Genomic DNA, 18,045 nt, shown 5'->3' with positions numbered 1-18,045 from the left:
CAGCAGGGAGAAAGAAAAAGTAAAAGGCATTGGCAAAAAAAAAATCTCCATTTAATAAGCATTTATGTAAGAATTGACATTAAAGTGTTTCTTCGCTTTTATATAAGCTTGCAATATCTTCTTTTTTCATAGAATTATTACTGTAGCTCTTGACCTTTTTTTTTTCTGATTTTATATTTATGTTCTAGCACTGCAGCAGTTCATTACTCATGAAAAAGTCTAATTCATTACATAGGTGGTAGTGCCAAAAAGTCACAGAAGGTTCAAAATGATTTTTATCAACTCTTAGTGAATGTTTGAAGAAGAACAGATTGTTGTAATATTCATGCTCACAGGCATGGTGTCTTCATAAACAGTGAATCTTCAGTGTTTCATTCTCATGTTTACATGGTTTCTATTGTGCCTACTTTCTGCTTGTTTAAATATGGAATGCTTACTAGACAATAACATTTTAGCACTTCTTTCTTTAAAAATCATGACCACAAACATAATTTCTCTTTGTAAAAACCAACTTTTTTTAATAATTATGTGTCTTTCTCCATATTTTAAAATCTCCAGCCTAACTTCCATTCAGGCATAAGCAATTATTTTCAGACCTATTCTGCATGCACACATAAAGACTTATGTTAGCAGGTAGACTTTAGAGATGACATAATTGAGCATTTATCAGTAAACAACTGATAGTGTCTTAAAAATGTGGTGACAGAAGGCGGGGTGCCAGGTAATACAGAATCAGAGAGCGGTTTAGGTTGGAACGGACCTTAAAGCTCATTCAGTTCCAAACCCCTGCCACAGACAGGGACACCTTCCACTAGACCAGGTTGCTCCAAGCCCTGTCCAACCCGGCCGTGAACACTGCCAGGAATGGGGCAGCCACAGCTTCTCTGGGCAACATGGGTAAAAGTGAAGCCCACAGTTTCAAAGCTCAGTTCTGGTTATGTATGTAACCCTCGCATTCGTTGTCCAGTGTTAATTGCTGCCAGCGTTGTACGGAAGCCTCCTCCCAGTGTTCCATTTCAGGATGGTATGAGTACCAGTCAGGCATTCTCTTTTGCTGGGGGGAGGATATAAGCTGGTAACTCTCTGCCTGGCATGCTGTCAGTAACTATTTAAAATAACTGAAAGAGTTACAAGTTGGCTTACTGAAAAAGTGGAAACTTCTAAATCAGTAAGGTCCCATGGAAAGGTTTCAGTGTCTCCAAGAGTCTTCCTGTAATTTTTCAATTAAAAGGTGGCAAGACTAGATGGTTATGGTACTCCACAAGTGGCCACCTTCGAGATGGAGTGTGATCAAAACATGATCTTCTCAGTTCCTTATCAATGGAATGAAGGAGGTCACCTGATGCATTTTTCCAGATCCTATAACCCATTCAGCTTTTCTTCATGATCACACTTCTACAATTAGTTTTAAAATAGCAATATCATTCTGACCTCTCTCCATAAAATAATGACTTACCTGAGTATCCATCACCAAATTTAAAGCCTTTTGATAGGGGTTCAGAAGACTTGGAGGACATCAAATGTATCCAGAGCTGGAATAGTGTTGGCTTGTTATCTTCTTCTTAGTGACCTTCCCAGGAAGCAGAGGTTATAGTCTGGGAGGTAATAGCTGGGGCCACTGATCCCCAGTGACAGGGTTTTGAGCAGTGACCAGACCGTAGGACGTTATTCAACAGTTAGTATCTACATGCCCTTCCTGGGAGGTACTAATGAATCCTGACAGTAAAGGGCTAAGGCATTTCCTACTAACACTTGTGAGTCTACTTCATGAGCCTCCATAGGGAGGTCTACCAGGATGTTGCAGACCTGCGTGTGGCTGAGATTCATTCTGGGGGATGACACGGGTGCCTATGGATGCACTCTGCTTTGGTGGCCAATTATTAGTTGAAGTAATCTGCAGTGTTTCCTCATAGAAGCAGCATTCTTCTATTCAAGTAATAATAATCTACAACTTCATTACTAAAGGAGTTCCTCACAGATAGTTGTGGGGCTATACTTGTGTGGCCATAGGTAGTCTAGCATGACACAAGCAAACTACAGTCTTTGTCAAGAGTGTATGTGTCTTCTGATGGCCAAGTGACAGGACCACAGCATGTACAGCATATCAGGTGAACACTTCTGCTCTCAGTGGTGGCTTCATATCCTCTTTGTACCTATCATATCTTAGTCTGACCTTGTCTCAGTCCCTTTTGATTGTGCAGAGATGCTCCATCATACCAGCTTGGTCAATGAAGGATATTTCCAGAAGATCCTTCTGGATCCTTTGTTTTTCATAGACAGCATCTCCTAAAAATTTCAAAATGTCCTTCTATTCTTGAAACTCTCCTGTTACTTTGTTTTTATGATCTGTGCCTTTCTCTCCAACTTAGCAGTTATTAGTAGGATGGTTACCCACCATAAAATGTTCACAGAGTTTTATTCCCTGTACTAAAAATGTCTCCTTTCACTTAAAGCTCTTTTTCTTGCTCGTGCAATTCCATTAACTTTGTCAAAGTTCACTTTTGAGTCTGGCTGTCGTGATTGAAGCTGAACCCAGGACACTGGATTATATATTTCTCCTGTCTTTTGAAATGTTTGTTTTGTAAATGCACCTTAACTTGGAGAAAAGAGAGGTTTTGGGGTTAGAGGTATAATCCTTTCCTAAATCACCCTATTTTACCATGGGTTTGAAACCATAGTCCACTGAATAGAGACTCACACAACATGGGTTGTATTCAGGGTTTCATGTGAATTAGCTCCACAGTCTAGAGCAAGTCATTTGCTTTGTCTTGCTTTGTTTTCACCAAATGTAAAATACGATTATAGCTGAAAATCACTTAAGTATTATTATTGGAGTTATTATTATATATAAGAGTTAAGTAGTATTATTGGCCAAGCAGTATATCAATCTCTAATCTACCATTTCCTACGAAGGAGGAGAGGATGTGGTCTCAGATTTTGTTTTTGGTTCATTTGCTTTTGTAAATTCGAGTCAGTCTATCAGCATCAATTTGAATTTGCTTTCACAGTTTATGCTTAAAGCCATCCCTTAGCAAACATCTTGCTTTTCAGATACCTTAAGCCTACTGCAAACAAACAAATCATGGAAATAAAATAGTAATAATGCTGTTGTTAGCTTTGTATAATAAATTTTATCCACTATTTCAGTGGCAATTATTTCCAGAAACTTGGCATTCTAGCCATACAAATGATGAAATTTATTCCAGTTACAGCCCATCTTTCTTTAGAAGGGAAATACCAGTAGTGTTTGAAAAATGGATTATTAAGAAATTTGATTTGCTCAAAGTGGCACATATGTTCTATTTGCTAACACAGCATCTTTCTGGGAGGAAGTAAGTACAGCTTTTCCCTAGCCCAGATTACTTTTTCCACAAAACTTTGGATCAGGAAAAAAAAAAAACCAGCTGATATTTGTGGGGCATGTGGAATTAGTTTAAGCAAAGCCAAGCCCTGATCCTTCTGACCACCTCCTCTTTCTTCTGTTTTGTCTATTCCTGCCTCAGAGTATGTCAACAAATTTTCTTTAAGTTCAGAAGGTGCAGGGGAGAGGGGGTGGATATAGTGATTCTTTCTCTGTCTCTTTCTGTCTTTGAGGTTTTTGTAGGGTTCTTTTGGGGACTGATTTAAAACAGATATATTTAAAAAAAAGTATTAGTTTGTCTTGTAAAATATTTGTAAAGAAAAACAGTATCAGGATGTCTGAATGTAATCCTAGTTGAGTTCTGGAGATGTCACAAAGGCAACTGGTTTCGTCACAGTGACATAGCTGTTTTCTCACACAAGTTAATTACAAATCAAGATAACTTTACTGAAAGTAAAAGCTAAGTGAAAGTGAAGGGGCAAAGTGTATAGTATTTGAAAATCAGAAAACTACCTGTGGTTCCTGTATGGTTTATTGTTCACTTCTGCCATATGAGAAAACAGTTTATTTTCATGTTTCCTCAGTACTGGAACTATGCGTTTTACATGAAGGAATAGAACAAGTATCTCTTTCAAATGAAACATGCTGGATATATGCTGCACCTCTTTAGAAGCTGTTGACGTCGTTAAAGCCCAGGCCGTAAATTAGAACCACGCAGTTTCAACGCCCCCCCACCCCCCAGAGGGATGGGGAGGAGAATCGAAAGAATGTAACTCCCACGGGTTGAAATAAGAACAGTCCAGTAACTAAGGTATAACACAAATCACTGCTGCTGCCACCAATAATAATAATGATAAAGGAAATAACAAGGGAAGAGAATACGATACCGCCCGCCGGAAAAGAGCCCGACAGACAAGAGGACATGCCCTTCCGGGTAGCTCCCAGTTACATCCTGGGCATGACGTGCTGTGGTATGGAATACCTCTTTCGCTAGTTTGGGTTGGGTGTCCTGTCCCTGCTTCCTCCCGGCTTCTCCTCCTCCCTGGCAGAGCATGAGACTCACAAAGTCCTTGGTCAGGGTAAACATTCTGACCAGTAACTGAAAACATCGGCTTTATCAGTCTTATTCCCAGGCCGAAAGTCAAAACTACAGCGCTGCACCAGCTACTAAGAAGGAGAAAAAGTGACTGCTGCTGCTGAACCCAGGATAGCTGTATACCTGAGGACAATAATAGTGTCATTCCAAGGCTTCAAGCATGTAACAAATATTAAGGAAATAACTTCACTAATTATTCAGTGTTGCTGTGCAGCACTGGATGGAGTTTATATCTGGTGTTTTGGTTATGGTCATCCTCAAAAACACCAAAAATATTTCTAATGATATGAATAATTAATCTTAACGTAGAATATAAGCTCTTTCATGTCGCCTGAGAAACCGGTGTTTTTTTCTGAGTCTGAAGTGTTTGGGGTCTTAAATTGTAATCAGTCATTGGAAGTAGTTCTGCCATCTCTCTCTGTTTCATGATTGTATATTTTAGTCTATGTTCTGTAGCTAAACACTTCCAACATTTTCACAAGAAATCTTGACAACATAGTTACAGAACCAGTGTTGCTGAAGTAACTTTAGATGATTAAACACTAAATGATGTTTTTCTCAGCAGATCTGGTTTATTAAGATGGCAAAAATGGCAACTTTATAAGTGAACCAATATACTGTCTGCTAATTAAGCATCAGGAGAAGAAAACAAAAATGAAATGCAACGTATGCTAATTTCTTGGGTGCTGGACATTGGGGTCAGTTACAGAGACTGTTGTATTGTGTGGCTTATGATGCCAAAATGTTGAACGACTTCTTTTTTATCAAATATTTTGTGAATCTTGAAATATTTATTTTTCCATTTCTTATTTTGAGAAAACACTAATCATATTCAAACTAGATGCAGTAATATAGCACCAATCCATTGGAAATGTTGAACATAAATTCTTGACATGCGTAGAATCTGATAAAAAAATGGAGAGAAATTGTCTTTTTTTTTTTTTTCCATGGTGATGCTTCATTTTCATCCCATGTAGCGCAATGGTTTTTTGAGAGTGCTGTTGGCTCTGTGTGGATTTGATGCTGCAGCCTTTATAAGCCTAGAAATAGAATAGCTTTCTGAGGAAAAATGAACAGGTCATCGGAGCAGAACAAAGCCCATTTGAGGAACGGTCCGTGGAGTACATTGATGTACCCAGGCAGTAGATTGCTGAGTTCTTCCAAGATGGAAAGTCTGCTTGAGTTGGCGGAAAGAAGGACAAAGACCCCAGAGAACGTCTTAATGAGTGTGGTTCCTGCTTTTGAGGGACAAATGGTCATTCTGTTTATGAAAAAACTCTGAGAAATTCTGAAATTATGGTTAGACTTTTACGTTAACATACATTGATTGCTTTGTAAATTAAAGGCCAATAGTGTATAGAATACCTGAGTAAGTAAGGAGGTAATTAAATTACTTCCTACTATGATACCTCCCCTGCATTTTTCATTTTCTCCATGGGTGAGATGTTATATGCTTTTGCAGCATGGGCTGAGGTAACCATATTGTAAAGGCAGTTGCAGTTTCATCTCCGATGTATTTCCTGCACAGTGGCACTTGAATATTAGAAATAAAAAATGAGAGAAAGAGAAAGCAAGTGTGCTCAACAGCCAAGCAGAAAGGTAGAAGAGATCATGATGGAGGCATGGGTACATCTGACAACTTAAACACAGAACGGAGCCAAAGAGGGTCATCCCTGTAAGAGCTGGGGTGTTTCTGGTTGCTCACTCAGCACCTCCCACAAGGAATGTTCATCTTCCTGGTGCCTACAGCAGCACAAGGACCAGCATTTTGACAAACTGCTCCCATTCCACCTTCTGTCTCTTGCCACTTGAAAGGGTGCACAACATAGGGGATTGGCACCTTCAACATGTTCATAAGCCAGACACCTGGCTTATTGAAATATGTATTTAGAAACTAATGTAGTGACAAAAAAAATTGTGTGGTGCTCAGCATATACTCTATCATACTTACTGTAAATACACACAAATACACAAGAAAACAATTTCTGATAACCAGGTTTTACAAATTACTTCTAGATGAATATGTAACACATGCACTTTTGAAACTTAACTGATGGATACGTGGTCCTTCCCCTACAGTCAGAATTTTTTTTATTCAACTTCTTTTATTCTTTTCTTTAGGACAGTGAAAAAAAAGGATTTATGAATAGACTTTATGCCATCCAAGAGGTGTGTATCAGTGTCCAGAATATCCTTGATGAAGTGGCTTCCTTTGGAGAAAGAATCAAGAAGTAAGTGCTGACACAGGTGCCGTATTGCTCTCCAAAATTATTCATGTTGTTTTCCAGCTGAAGTACCAAGTGTACCTTTCATACACTTTAGTACCTTTAGACCTTTACTTCTTTTTATTTTGTGGGGAACTCCAATTTTTGATGATACATTGTTAAAACTCATCTATATTTCCTATGCTTTGTGGATGCCCTCAATTAATGAAAATCCTGTCATATTAATTTTGTAATTTAGAAATACAGAAATTGAGGGGAAGAAAATTATAAAGAAGGCTTTGAAGTAAAACAGAAACCTGCTGTGAGTCCTAACAGTAGTTATTTAAAAGTAATAATAAATAATGCAGCTTTGATAAAGGAAATAAGCAGAGCTGAATAGGGGTTTCAGATTTTAAGGATGTACGTATGTTCAGTTGCTGGAAGTATTGGCAACCTTTTCTTCTACAGTATTTGTAATTTGTAACACTTCATACCTGATATATAAGAATTGCCAATAAATTTAGGCCTTAAGCAGGATTGGTTCTGAGATTTACCACAGGAAGTTTGGTGTAGTTTTGTCATGGTCAGTGAACAGCAGTGTAACATTTATTACTGGACATCAGAAGGGATCCAGAAAGATGTCTTCTAGCCATCATCTGTGATGCTGGCTTTCTGGGGCTCAAAAGCCAAGAGCGTCTCATCCTCAGTGGGTGAGATATCAGGAGCAGCATGTTCACAACCACCTTTCCACTGCAGGTAGAGGGGGCAGGTAGAGAGATGAGCAGGGAGCTTGCTAAGTTAGAAAACCTCCAAAGAGGCTTTGCTGTAAAGCTTCCACTGGTGCAGGCAGCACATCTTACAGGAGAGTTAAAGCCATGCGCTGCCTTCTTCTGGGTGAGATCTAGCAGTGTGAGGCACCTGTCTCGCCCACTGCTGGTGCCATCTGCAGCACACTGGTGTCTCACACCTCTGAGACCATAGCCTGTGGAAGGGGTATGGCCCCAAAATAAGTTCCAACTTCTGGAAGTGAGTTTTAGAAAAGAGATGGATGAAGGTCAGCCTATAGGAAACATGAAGATTATCTGTCTTGCTGTTCTGCCTAATTTTTTTCCCTCCAAATCTATCAACAATGGCAAGCATATCAGGATTTAAGGGAGGTTACCGTTTTTGTGTTTAAGAGCAAAGTCCCTAACAGGAAAGCCTGGGAAGCATTCCCATGAGGACACTTCCAGACAGCGCGGTTCACAGCAGCACAGGCAGGTGCAAGCACATTATATTGCATGACTTTTCCAGGCAAGCAAACTGAGCCTGTGTCTGAAATAAGTCTTTTATCAAAAGGCTGTTCATGGAAGTTGTCTTGATAATTAAGTTTTTCTAATTGTGCATTTTGGAAGTAGGTCCTCTTCTATTATATACCAGACGAGAGCAACAGAATTTTCTAAACTGAGATCAAATCTTCCTATAAATCTTTGTAATTTGTTCCTAAAACTATAATGGGAAACCTGTACTGAGTGCTGTGCTAACACAGCACATAAGGAGGTTTGCTAAGTGAGGAGCCAGTATTCCCACACATGGCATGTCTGTGATGCATTGCACAAAGCCGAGTCACAGGAACATGAGCAGACCCTCAACCTTCTGTTCATCCCAAATGCATGCAGAAGAGGGGAAAAGAGCAGGTGTCCCCTGAGGAGAAAGGGAGTGATCCTACACCAAGTGACACTAACATAATGTTCACTCTGGAGACATGTCAAAATTGCCGGGGAGAAAAGAAGACAAATAAACACAGGAAGCCAGAGCTCATTATGAAAAATATGGCTAGCAATTCAGATAATTGCAATTATTCAGCCAGAGAAGCCAAAATAATGTAATCACACTGATTGGGGATATGGCTAGTGATAATACTTTAAAGAGTATCATCAGACTACTTAGAGCCAAAGCCACATTTTCCTTCTGGGTAAATGTCATGCAACACTTTTGACATGGTGGTGCCTTCATGGAACAAGCCCATTGAGCCAAGCTCACTTTAACCAGTGTTCCTGTGGGACATATATATAAATTGGCCATCTGGCCTCCCTCTCCTTCTGCACACAGAGGTTGGAGAGCCACAGTGTGACTCTTTCAAGATTACTCAGCTTTCAGTTCCTCTCTGTCACACCTCAGACTCTGCAAAGTGAGGTGATCACAGCGTAGAGATTGGGACCTTTGATAATCTGGGGCTTTCTTGGAAAGGCAGTGTCCTGAAACTCTGATGGGATCCCAGAAGTTCTTTTCCTTCATCCATAAAGAAACAATATTTTTTTCATTTTATCTAGAAGATAAAGTTTTTCTTTGCAGCGTACTTTATCTTATTCCACTCTCTTCTTTTTTCCTTCTTCTGTCACTTTTCTCCATTTTTTTTTTCCACTCAAAGTTGTTTTATTTCGTTCATTCAGTGCTTTTGCATTATGTCTATCTTCAGGACAGGCATAACCTCTCTTTCTTGGGTGCATGGATGAATTTCAAGCTTTGCATACCCACACACTTGCCTTTACCTGAACGTACCTCCAGGACAGAAAGGGACCTGGCCAGGAAGTGCATGTAAATGTCAGGCAGAGGGGAAGATCCCTGCTCAGACTTTAACTGGTTTCACTTTCCTTACAATAAAGCAGAGTAAAGATAAGGCAGTGTGCACTTGAGCCCAGAAACCCATCATGTGCGGGGCTGCATCCCTATAGAGTGAGCAGCAGGTCAAGGGAGGGGATTCTGTCCCTCTACTCTGCTCTGGGGAGACCCTCCCCCCCTTCTGCAGTCCTGCATCCAGCTCTGGGGCAACAACACAAGAGAGATGTGGAGCTGTTGGAGTGAGTCCAGAGAAGGCCACGGGAATGCTGAGAGTGCTGGAGCAGCTCTGCTCTGGAGACAGGCTGAGAGAGCTGGGCTGGTTCAGCCTGGAGAACAGAAGGCTCCTTCAGGGGAGACCTTAGAGCAGCTTCCAGTGCCTAAAGGGGCTACAAGAAAGCTGGAGAGGGGCTTTGGACAAGGGCCTGTAGGGACAGGACAAGGTGGAATGGCTTTAACCTGACAGAGGGGAAACTGAGATGAGCTCTTAGGCAGAAGTTCTTCCCTGTGAGGATGGTGAGGCCCTGGCACAGGTTGCCCAGAGAAGCTGTGGCTGCCCCATCCCTGGCAGTGTTCAAGGCCAGGCTGGACGGGGCTTGGAGCAACCTGGTCTAGTGGAATATGTCCCTGCCTGTGGCAGGGGGTTGGAACTGGATGAGCCTTAAAGTCCCTTCCTGAGGATGGGCTTGAGATGTGCACACTCCACAGGGAGTGTGTGAAGCTAAGAGCTCTTTTAGTTTCCACTGGTAGTGAGTCCAAGCCCAGTCTCAGCTGATTTACAGCATCCATGTATCCATTTGTAATTTCAGTTTGTTCTTGCTGATGGAACTGGTGTTTCTCCCCCTGTCCTGCCCATTATTTGTACTTTAATTGGCTATGTTGGGTGACCACATTTCTGACTTCAGTTAATTTTCCTTTTAGTACGTTCAACTGGACTGTCCCATTCTTGAGCTGGCTGGCAATTGTTGCCCTCTCCGTGTTCACCATCATGCTGTATTTCATTCCACTAAGATACATTGTCCTTGTCTGGGGTAAGTAAAGTCTCTTTTAACTGTCTGTGCCACTTAGAAAAAACTGGTTTTGAAGGGATGACTTACATTGTCAGTACTTTTCTGTATTTATGGTTTTGAAGCTGCCCCATGATGGAAACAGACAGGTTAGTTAAAAATCACAACTGCGTAAAGATTTAGGCCTACCTGCAAAATGCATTTTTCTTGGCTGGCATTCTAGACTTCATCATATTACAAACATGTAGCCATGAGGATTCTTCATATATCAAAGTGTAGCTTTGTCTAGATACTACTCACATTTATTTTCACCACTTATACACAGACAGAGGCATTTCAATCTATATGATGCATTTAGGACAATATGCCTTTCTTACTGCAGTACTCTGTCTTCTAAAAGTGTATGTAAACACAGCAACAAGAAACCTGTGTAAAGGGTCACCTTTAGTCAGACAGAAAGGTATATGTGGTATTCGGTGTTGATAATGAACAGAAACTGGGGGTTGGGGTTGGGTGGGCAGCAGGGTGAAATCATGTTTGATCCAAGCTCTCACTATTTGTCCTTATGTTTATTCTTTACACTGATTTTAAACAGCTACCATTACCACATCTGTTGTAAACCATGCCTCAAGTTTTCATTTGTATATTTTGTATATACATTTGTATATTGTATATACATCTTACACCACCAGCAGCTGTACCCTTATTCCATAGTGCAGACTTGTGAAGAGCACTGTATAGTTAAATCTGGGGCTAGTTTTCTTTCTGAAGAAAAGGATAGCTATCATGCCTTTGTGAAAAATTTCTGAATTTAAGAGACAACATAAAATCATTGAACTAACAGCAAAGAATGTAAATTTTGTACATCAGTCAGTATTATTAGTATTCTGACAGAGTCTTCACAAATAATTGTAGCGGAATATACAAAATGGAGAAGAACCAATAAGGAGGGTTTGAGCAAAAGTATTTCTATGCAACTAAAAGAAGCAAGTGTGTGGGCTTACTGTCTTTGCCTGTCTTGGAATTTCACTTATTCCTCACATACCCTGTATTACATGGGTGCTACCTAGCACACACACACACTATGGTACGCCTCCTGTTACTGAAGTTTGAAGTACTTGGTCTATTATCCCTTTTGCTGGTGTTTTTTGGGCAGATCTGGCATCTTGTACACTTGCTTTAATATATCCCCTTGATCTCATGCAAGAACCTGAGATTGTAATACCCACAAAACTGCAGTTAGCATTCTTTTATTAAAAACTCCTGACATGGACCTCTGTGATACCCCCAGAAGGGTCACAGTCCCCCACAAAAATTGTCTGTTTCAGGCAAGGAAGAGCCTCAACTCCCAAACTGGAGTCCATGCTTCCCAGACCATGGGTAGATAGCATAAGCACAAATTACTGTAAATGCACCATATTCTCTTCCCCTCCCCATCCCTTCTCTTCCTGTCCACAGGTTATCTATTCTATCTAGATACAACTTCAAGCACCTTTTTTCATAAAGTTTTCAGGTTCACATTTTCCTCCTGCATTTCAGTTTAGGTAGCTTCTTACTCAGCAAGCTTATGGGGATCCCTTCTATATTTTTTCTATATTTCTTTTGCATCATGCCAGGAGACCAGACATGTACTGCATAGCTGCAATGCCAGCAGCCCAGACCTCCCTGGGGTGAACCATGTTCACACAGAGCCATGTCATGCTGTGTGTAGCTTTAAGCAGCTGTCCCTTCAAAAAATACATATTTTAAAAACATGCCTGTTTTCTCCATTATTGTATATTTCAAGGCTCCCCTATGCATACACATTTCTTCGTACTTCCTGCACTTGGAAGAAAATTACCTTTGTTATTTGACTTTTGTTCACAGGAAAGTTTGAGCTGGTCTGTAGCAGCATCACCCATTTCATTGTTTGGGAAGTCAGGGAGTTTTAAATGAAAATTCCTCCATGTTATGGCTGGTCTTTCTTATAGCTGTCTTTCTTCTGTACATCCATAGGGACTGCCTCTTTCAGCCTGCCCTGGTGGGAAATTCTGGTTCTTTCCCTCCTGGCTATGCTTCTTGCTATGGAGACTACTGATCCTTCAACACGCCTCTGCACTGTAATCTTGTTCACTGTAGTGGTGGTAAAACCACTGGGTTTACCTCCTGATAAAACCTCCTGGTAAAAGCTACAGCTGTTTATCTGGAAAAGACTCTAAAAAAAATTATTTTCATCAGAAAATTTCCACACTTCGGAAAAGACCTAACCTTCTTGTTGTATTTTACTTCTCTGGTAGCGTCCCATCTCATCTGGTCGATGCTTTTCTTTTCTGAGCCTTGATCATAATTTATTCATGCGTTTACTTTCACAGCATGACTAATACTGTATCAGGTGGGACAAGGTGAAACCACATCACCCATAGGTGGTCCAGTGGCCACGCGCAATGAACAGTGGGGCAGATCTTGAATATCTCAGTCACTCGCTGATGCAAAGGACCCTCTTAAACAAGGTTTTCTAATCTCAGATATTCCTTCTCAACACTCTCTGTTCAGTCACAAGATAAAAGGATGGCAGCATCTCCTATCTATACCACAGAACTGAGAATTCATGAAGTGGGAGGCTGTGGGTGTTATCAAGACTGCAGCTTGTATCCTCCATTCCAAAGCTTTATGTCCTTGCTAAAGCTTTCCAAAAGGCCTTGGCACCAAAGACTTTGTGGAAGGTAAACTGTCTTATCTTATCTCTGATACAGCCTGGATAAATTACACAGGATGGCACATTTTTAATGCTGCCCTGGCTTTCTCGACTCACACAAGAGTCTGTGCAGTTTGTACCATTCCTGCCCATGCTTCAAACATGTGTGCGCACAGCCCATGAACAATGTTCTCACATGAAAAGTGTATGAACCTGACCCAGCATGTAATGATAAGAAAAGTAGTTTAATTTAAAAGCCTGCTTTCTGCTTAGTTTGGGGAGGATTTTCTTGGTGCTTCTGAGCAGTAATTTTCAATAGGCATTGTAAAACCATGATGTCTGAGGAAGATACCGCATCCCTTCTCTGCAATGTCATCAGCTCATCTGTATCTGTCATTCCCACGCAGAGGTTTGTGTAAACTCATCCTAAAGCCTTCTCCTGATGCAGACTTTGCTGCTTCCTGTGTGCTTCACCATCCTTAGCATTAGGAAGATTTACTTGTGTCTGACCTGAGTCTTCTGCCCTGCAGATAAGCTGTCAAGCTCGTTACTGCTCATCCTCTGCTACAGAAATGGAGTATGCTTTATTCTATTTTATTTATTTTATTTTATTTATTTTTTTATTATTTTTATTATTTATAATTATTTATAATTATTTATAATTATATTTTATTATTTATAATTATTTATAATTAATATATATAATATATATAATAAATAATTTATTATTTATTTTTTTTTAATTTATTTATTTTATTTTATTATATTTATTTATTTATTTTATTTATTATTTATTAAAAAAAAAAAAAAAAAAAAAGTATTTGAGGAATTTGAAAATGTGCCTAGAACTTTCGCATTTTGAATCAGAGGGAACCACAGCAGCAGATTACGACTTTTAGAGCTTGAGTTTACAGTTCATTCATTCATTAATTCAGTGCTAATGTCAAACTTACTTTAAAATGGATCCTAAAATCTTTTTGAGAACTTTGTCAAGAAATATGTTGGTTTGGGTTTTTTTAATGGTGATAGTAACATTTGAACTTTCACTTTGTAGGTATCAACAAATTTACAAAGAAGCTTCGAAGTCCATATGCAATTGATAACAATGAGCTACTCGACTTTCTGTCCAGAGTTCCTTCAGATGTGCAAGTGGTGTGTATACTTTTAGAGTGTCCTTATGGCCGTTAATTTCATATATGGCATCATGATTTTCTGGGGTTTTTTAAACACATTTTAAAGCAGTTATTTTGATTCAGTATCTTATTCTCTAGCACAGTATTGTATTCTTTAGCAGAGAAATTGCATACTCAAGCTGGGGAGAGTCTATGGACATTAAGGAGGTTGATAGACCTTTTTGCCAATGAGAAAGTTGCCACTACCTTAGTTGTGCCTTTGGAGCAATGAGTAAAAAGGCAAGTAAATTGGTCACAGTAACAGGTGCTAGTTTGTATAAAGCAGCATCCAGCCTCACGTGAAAACAGCTGGGATAAGGCTGAACATTAGCCAACTTGTGCCCAGACAGCCAAGAAGGCCAAGAACATCCTGGCCTGTATGAGCACCAGTGTGGCCAGCAGGGCCAGGGCAGTGATCATCCCCCTGTGCTGGGCACTGGTGAGGCCACACCTTGAAGCCTGTGTTCAGTTCTGGTCCCTCACTAGAGACATTGAGGTGCTGGAGCAGGTCCAGAGAAGGGCAACAGAGCTGGTGAAGGGCAATGGAGCACAAGTCTGATGAGGAATGGCTGAGGGAACTGAGGGGTTTAGTTTGTAGAAGAGGAGTTACCTTATCGCTTTCTTCAACTACGTGAAAGGAGGATGTAGCCAGGAGGTGGCTGATCTCATCTCCCAAGGAACAAGTGACAGGACCAGAGGAGACACCTCAGGCTGCACCAGAGGAGGTTTAGACTGAAGATTAGGAAAAAATTTCTTCTCCAAAAGGGTAGTGAGGCATTGGAACAGTCTGCCCACAGCAGAGGTAGAGTCACAATGCCTGGGGATATTTAAAAGACATGTAGATGTGGCACTTGGGGGCATGGTTTAGTGGTGGCCTTGGCAGTACTGAGTTAACAGTTGGATTTGATGATCTTAAAGGTCCTTTTCAACCTAGCTGATTCTATGATAGTATGATTCTAAGGTTTTGTGTAGGAAACATATAGTAGCCTTTCAATACCTTATGAGAGGTAACAAGAAAGCTGGAGAGGAGCTTTTGACAAGGGCCTGTATTGACAGGACAGTCCCTGGCAGTGTTCAAGGCCAGGTTGGACAGGGTTTGGGGCAACCTGGTCTAGTGCAAGGTGTCTCTGCCCATGTCAGGGGTTTGGAACTGGGTGAGCTTTAAGGTCCCTTCCAACCCAAACCATTCTGTGATTCTGTATTACCTGACACCTCACCTTCAGTCACCACATTTTTAAGACACTGTCATTTGTTTACAAATGCTCAATATGTCAGCTCTAAAGTCTGCCTGCTGACAGGAGTCTTTATATATGCATGGAGAATAGGTCTGAAAGTAATTGCTTGTGCCCAAATGGAAATTAGGCTGGGGATTTTAAAATATGGAGAAAACCACACCATTATTAAAAAGTCGGGTTTAAAAAATAAAACAGGAAGGTCAAATGGCAAAAGCAGCTACACCAACACAGAGTCAGTGCTGGGTGGCTTTGTCTTGCGGCAGTGCTGTAAGAGCATTTCAGCCTTCACTTTCCTGGGGTGAAAGTTTTTGATGTGGTCACAGTTCAGCCGTGCACATAAACTCCTTTAAAAATAAGCTGGTTGTGGATTATAAGCTTTTGTATGCAGTACACAATCTCTTGAGGAGGTGCAACCATTAAGATAATGTCAGGCACATAAATCACCTCCGGAATCACAAGGATTATATACTTTCCACATTTCTAAGTAGCGGTTTCAGTTCAGGTATATAAATAGGTATTTCAGTTCTGGTATATAAATAGGAGGTATGGGTGCACATACACCTCCGAATCTCATCCTCTCTGTGGCTGGCCTTTGAAAATAAGCAAGTTTTTAAGAAACGTTACAAAGGCTATTCATCCAATTCATTAAAGAGAATACTGTTTATTCTCTATTAAAGTGCATGGAAAAAACAAAAGATGTAGCCTTCTTAAACTTTACTTCAGCACACAGTGTTACTTCCTGGCAGGATTTTCCTAGTGCTGTCTTTTCTTCTTACTCCAGATCTATCATTCTGTTGATGTGGAATCACAGCTACAGATCCCATTTAGTTTGCAGGTGGATAGTTTTCTTTTTCTTTCAAAAAATAAAGATCTTTCTTTTTCTAGCAAGTGCCACCTGACTAGTTTCTTTCTGAACGTTGTGTTTAAACAGGTGCAATACCATGAATTGAAACAGGATCCCAGTCACAGCCCGAGCAAGAGGAAGAAAACCAACCCTGGCTAGCCAACTCAACGTGTTGAAGGGACAAGCATCTGCTGGGGGAAGATATAAGAAAAAGCCTACAGCCTAAGCAGTGTTCCCTTTCTCTCTTGAGCTTTTTATTTATTTTTCCTTTTTACCTAATGGGGAGATTTTGTAAGTATTGTAAAAAGGCATTTCTCATTGAAGATACATTTCACATTGTAAAGACATTTGTTGAAGGTTTGAAGTAGGGTTTCTGCTTTCGAAAGCCTTATTAGACACAGCATAACACATTGAAGGAATCAGTCTAAAATGGTAAATATGCACAGCTACTTGGTGGTCAAAGGTACCTGAAATACTCAAATCATGCTGACTAAATCTGCAAAAGGTGTACATTTAAATCTGACTCAAAAAAATCAGTCAGACTGTATTTGTGAACATTAATATTTTTATCCAGTAAGCCACCATTATGATTTTCTATGTTTTATATGTTTCAACAGAGATACAATGTAGTGAAGCCTACGGCACTTAAGTTTTAGCAGATTTTTTTTGAACTCCAGACCCTATGTTAACTCCTGGTGCAATGTTTTGCTGTGCAGGAGGGCTGCTTATAAGGTAATGAGAAACACCAAGTGCAAATCTCTTTCTGGAGCTCCCAAAAGTAGTTCCTGATGTTTTTATCATTCCATTGCAAGATCTAAAAATCTCTGTCTCTCTCAAAGTACTGCCAAGTTTGTAACTGATTGTCAATCTGATTTTTCTATATGTACCGGTAATCTTCATTTGTACTACATAGTCTTGTGAATAAAGTTCATAATTCTGCTGTAATGGAAGTACTATCAAACTAACTCCATAGTGCTTTGGTGTCATGCTATGAACACCTTCTGTGCACATAATTATTTTAATATAGAATCTTGCAGAAAATGTTTTTGCTTTCAAATCACAAGATCATATCAACATGCTTTATGATATAGCACATTACCTGTTACCAATGTGAAATATTGTGTAGAAAAAATTCAGTTGTGGTAAAACTGATATACTGGTTTTATTTCCTTAGTTAATAATGTACTCAATTCATCTGATACAGTTGTGCCCTACTGCATGGAAACTGCATTATTTTATAAATTACGTGGAACATAGATGGGAAAGTTTACATTTCAAATGTCTTAGTGGCCACTACATAACGAGTACTTGGGGATATATTCTGGTAGCTGCATGTAGATTTCCACACTCAGCTCCCCATGTAGTGAGCAGAGACTTCATTCCTAAGGGACTACCTGTGCACAGCTCTTAGCCATAGCTCCCAGTGACATGAAAGGGGATTTTTGTCCAGGGGAGAATGGCAGGACTGCATCCTCGAGGGAAGCTGTTCCTATGGTCCTGTTTGAGTTACCTCTTGCTGGTTACAATTGCTGATAAAGTTATATTGCACTACTCTAACAATACTTTTTGAAAAGACTATTTAGAAACACTTGCAAGAAAATGTGTATATATTTGTGTAAAGAATTGTATGTTAGCTGCATTGCCAATGAAAGGTCATCCTGGATTTGTTTATTTTACAGATATGATGATAGCTGGTTTCTGATGTGACGGTTATTTTGATCCTTCTGATTCTATCTTTGAGAAAATGCCAATCAAATAACTGTTCTGCAGGAAGTCTTGGACCTAAATATGCTCTTGTTGCACCATGACTTTAAAAGAATTTATTTGTGAAGCTTGTGTAACCTTTTTTAATTG

At 40.0% G+C, this 18,045-nt stretch overlaps 1 protein-coding gene across 1 annotated transcript in view; it reads left to right on the top strand.

The window, feature by feature from the left end:
* The window catches only part of MCTP1 (multiple C2 and transmembrane domain containing 1), a gene marked incomplete at its 3' end in the record, with an annotated part of 278,893 nt that extends 262,543 nt beyond the window's left edge, over nucleotides 1-16,350 (top strand). The window contains 4 exon segments of the mRNA XM_080636973.1: nucleotides 6,579-6,688; nucleotides 10,181-10,290; nucleotides 13,995-14,092; nucleotides 16,279-16,350. Coding sequence (XP_080493099.1) covers nucleotides 6,579-6,688; nucleotides 10,181-10,290; nucleotides 13,995-14,092; nucleotides 16,279-16,350 — 390 coding nt within the window.
* Nucleotides 16,351-18,045: the final 1,695 nt, after the last annotated feature.

Source organism: Psittacula echo, assembly GCF_963264785.1.
Source record: "Psittacula echo genome assembly, chromosome: Z".
NCBI lineage: Eukaryota > Metazoa > Chordata > Aves > Psittaciformes > Psittacidae > Psittacula > Psittacula echo.
Note: the sequence above shows the minus strand (reverse complement) of the source record. Positions and strands in the feature narration are given on the sequence as shown.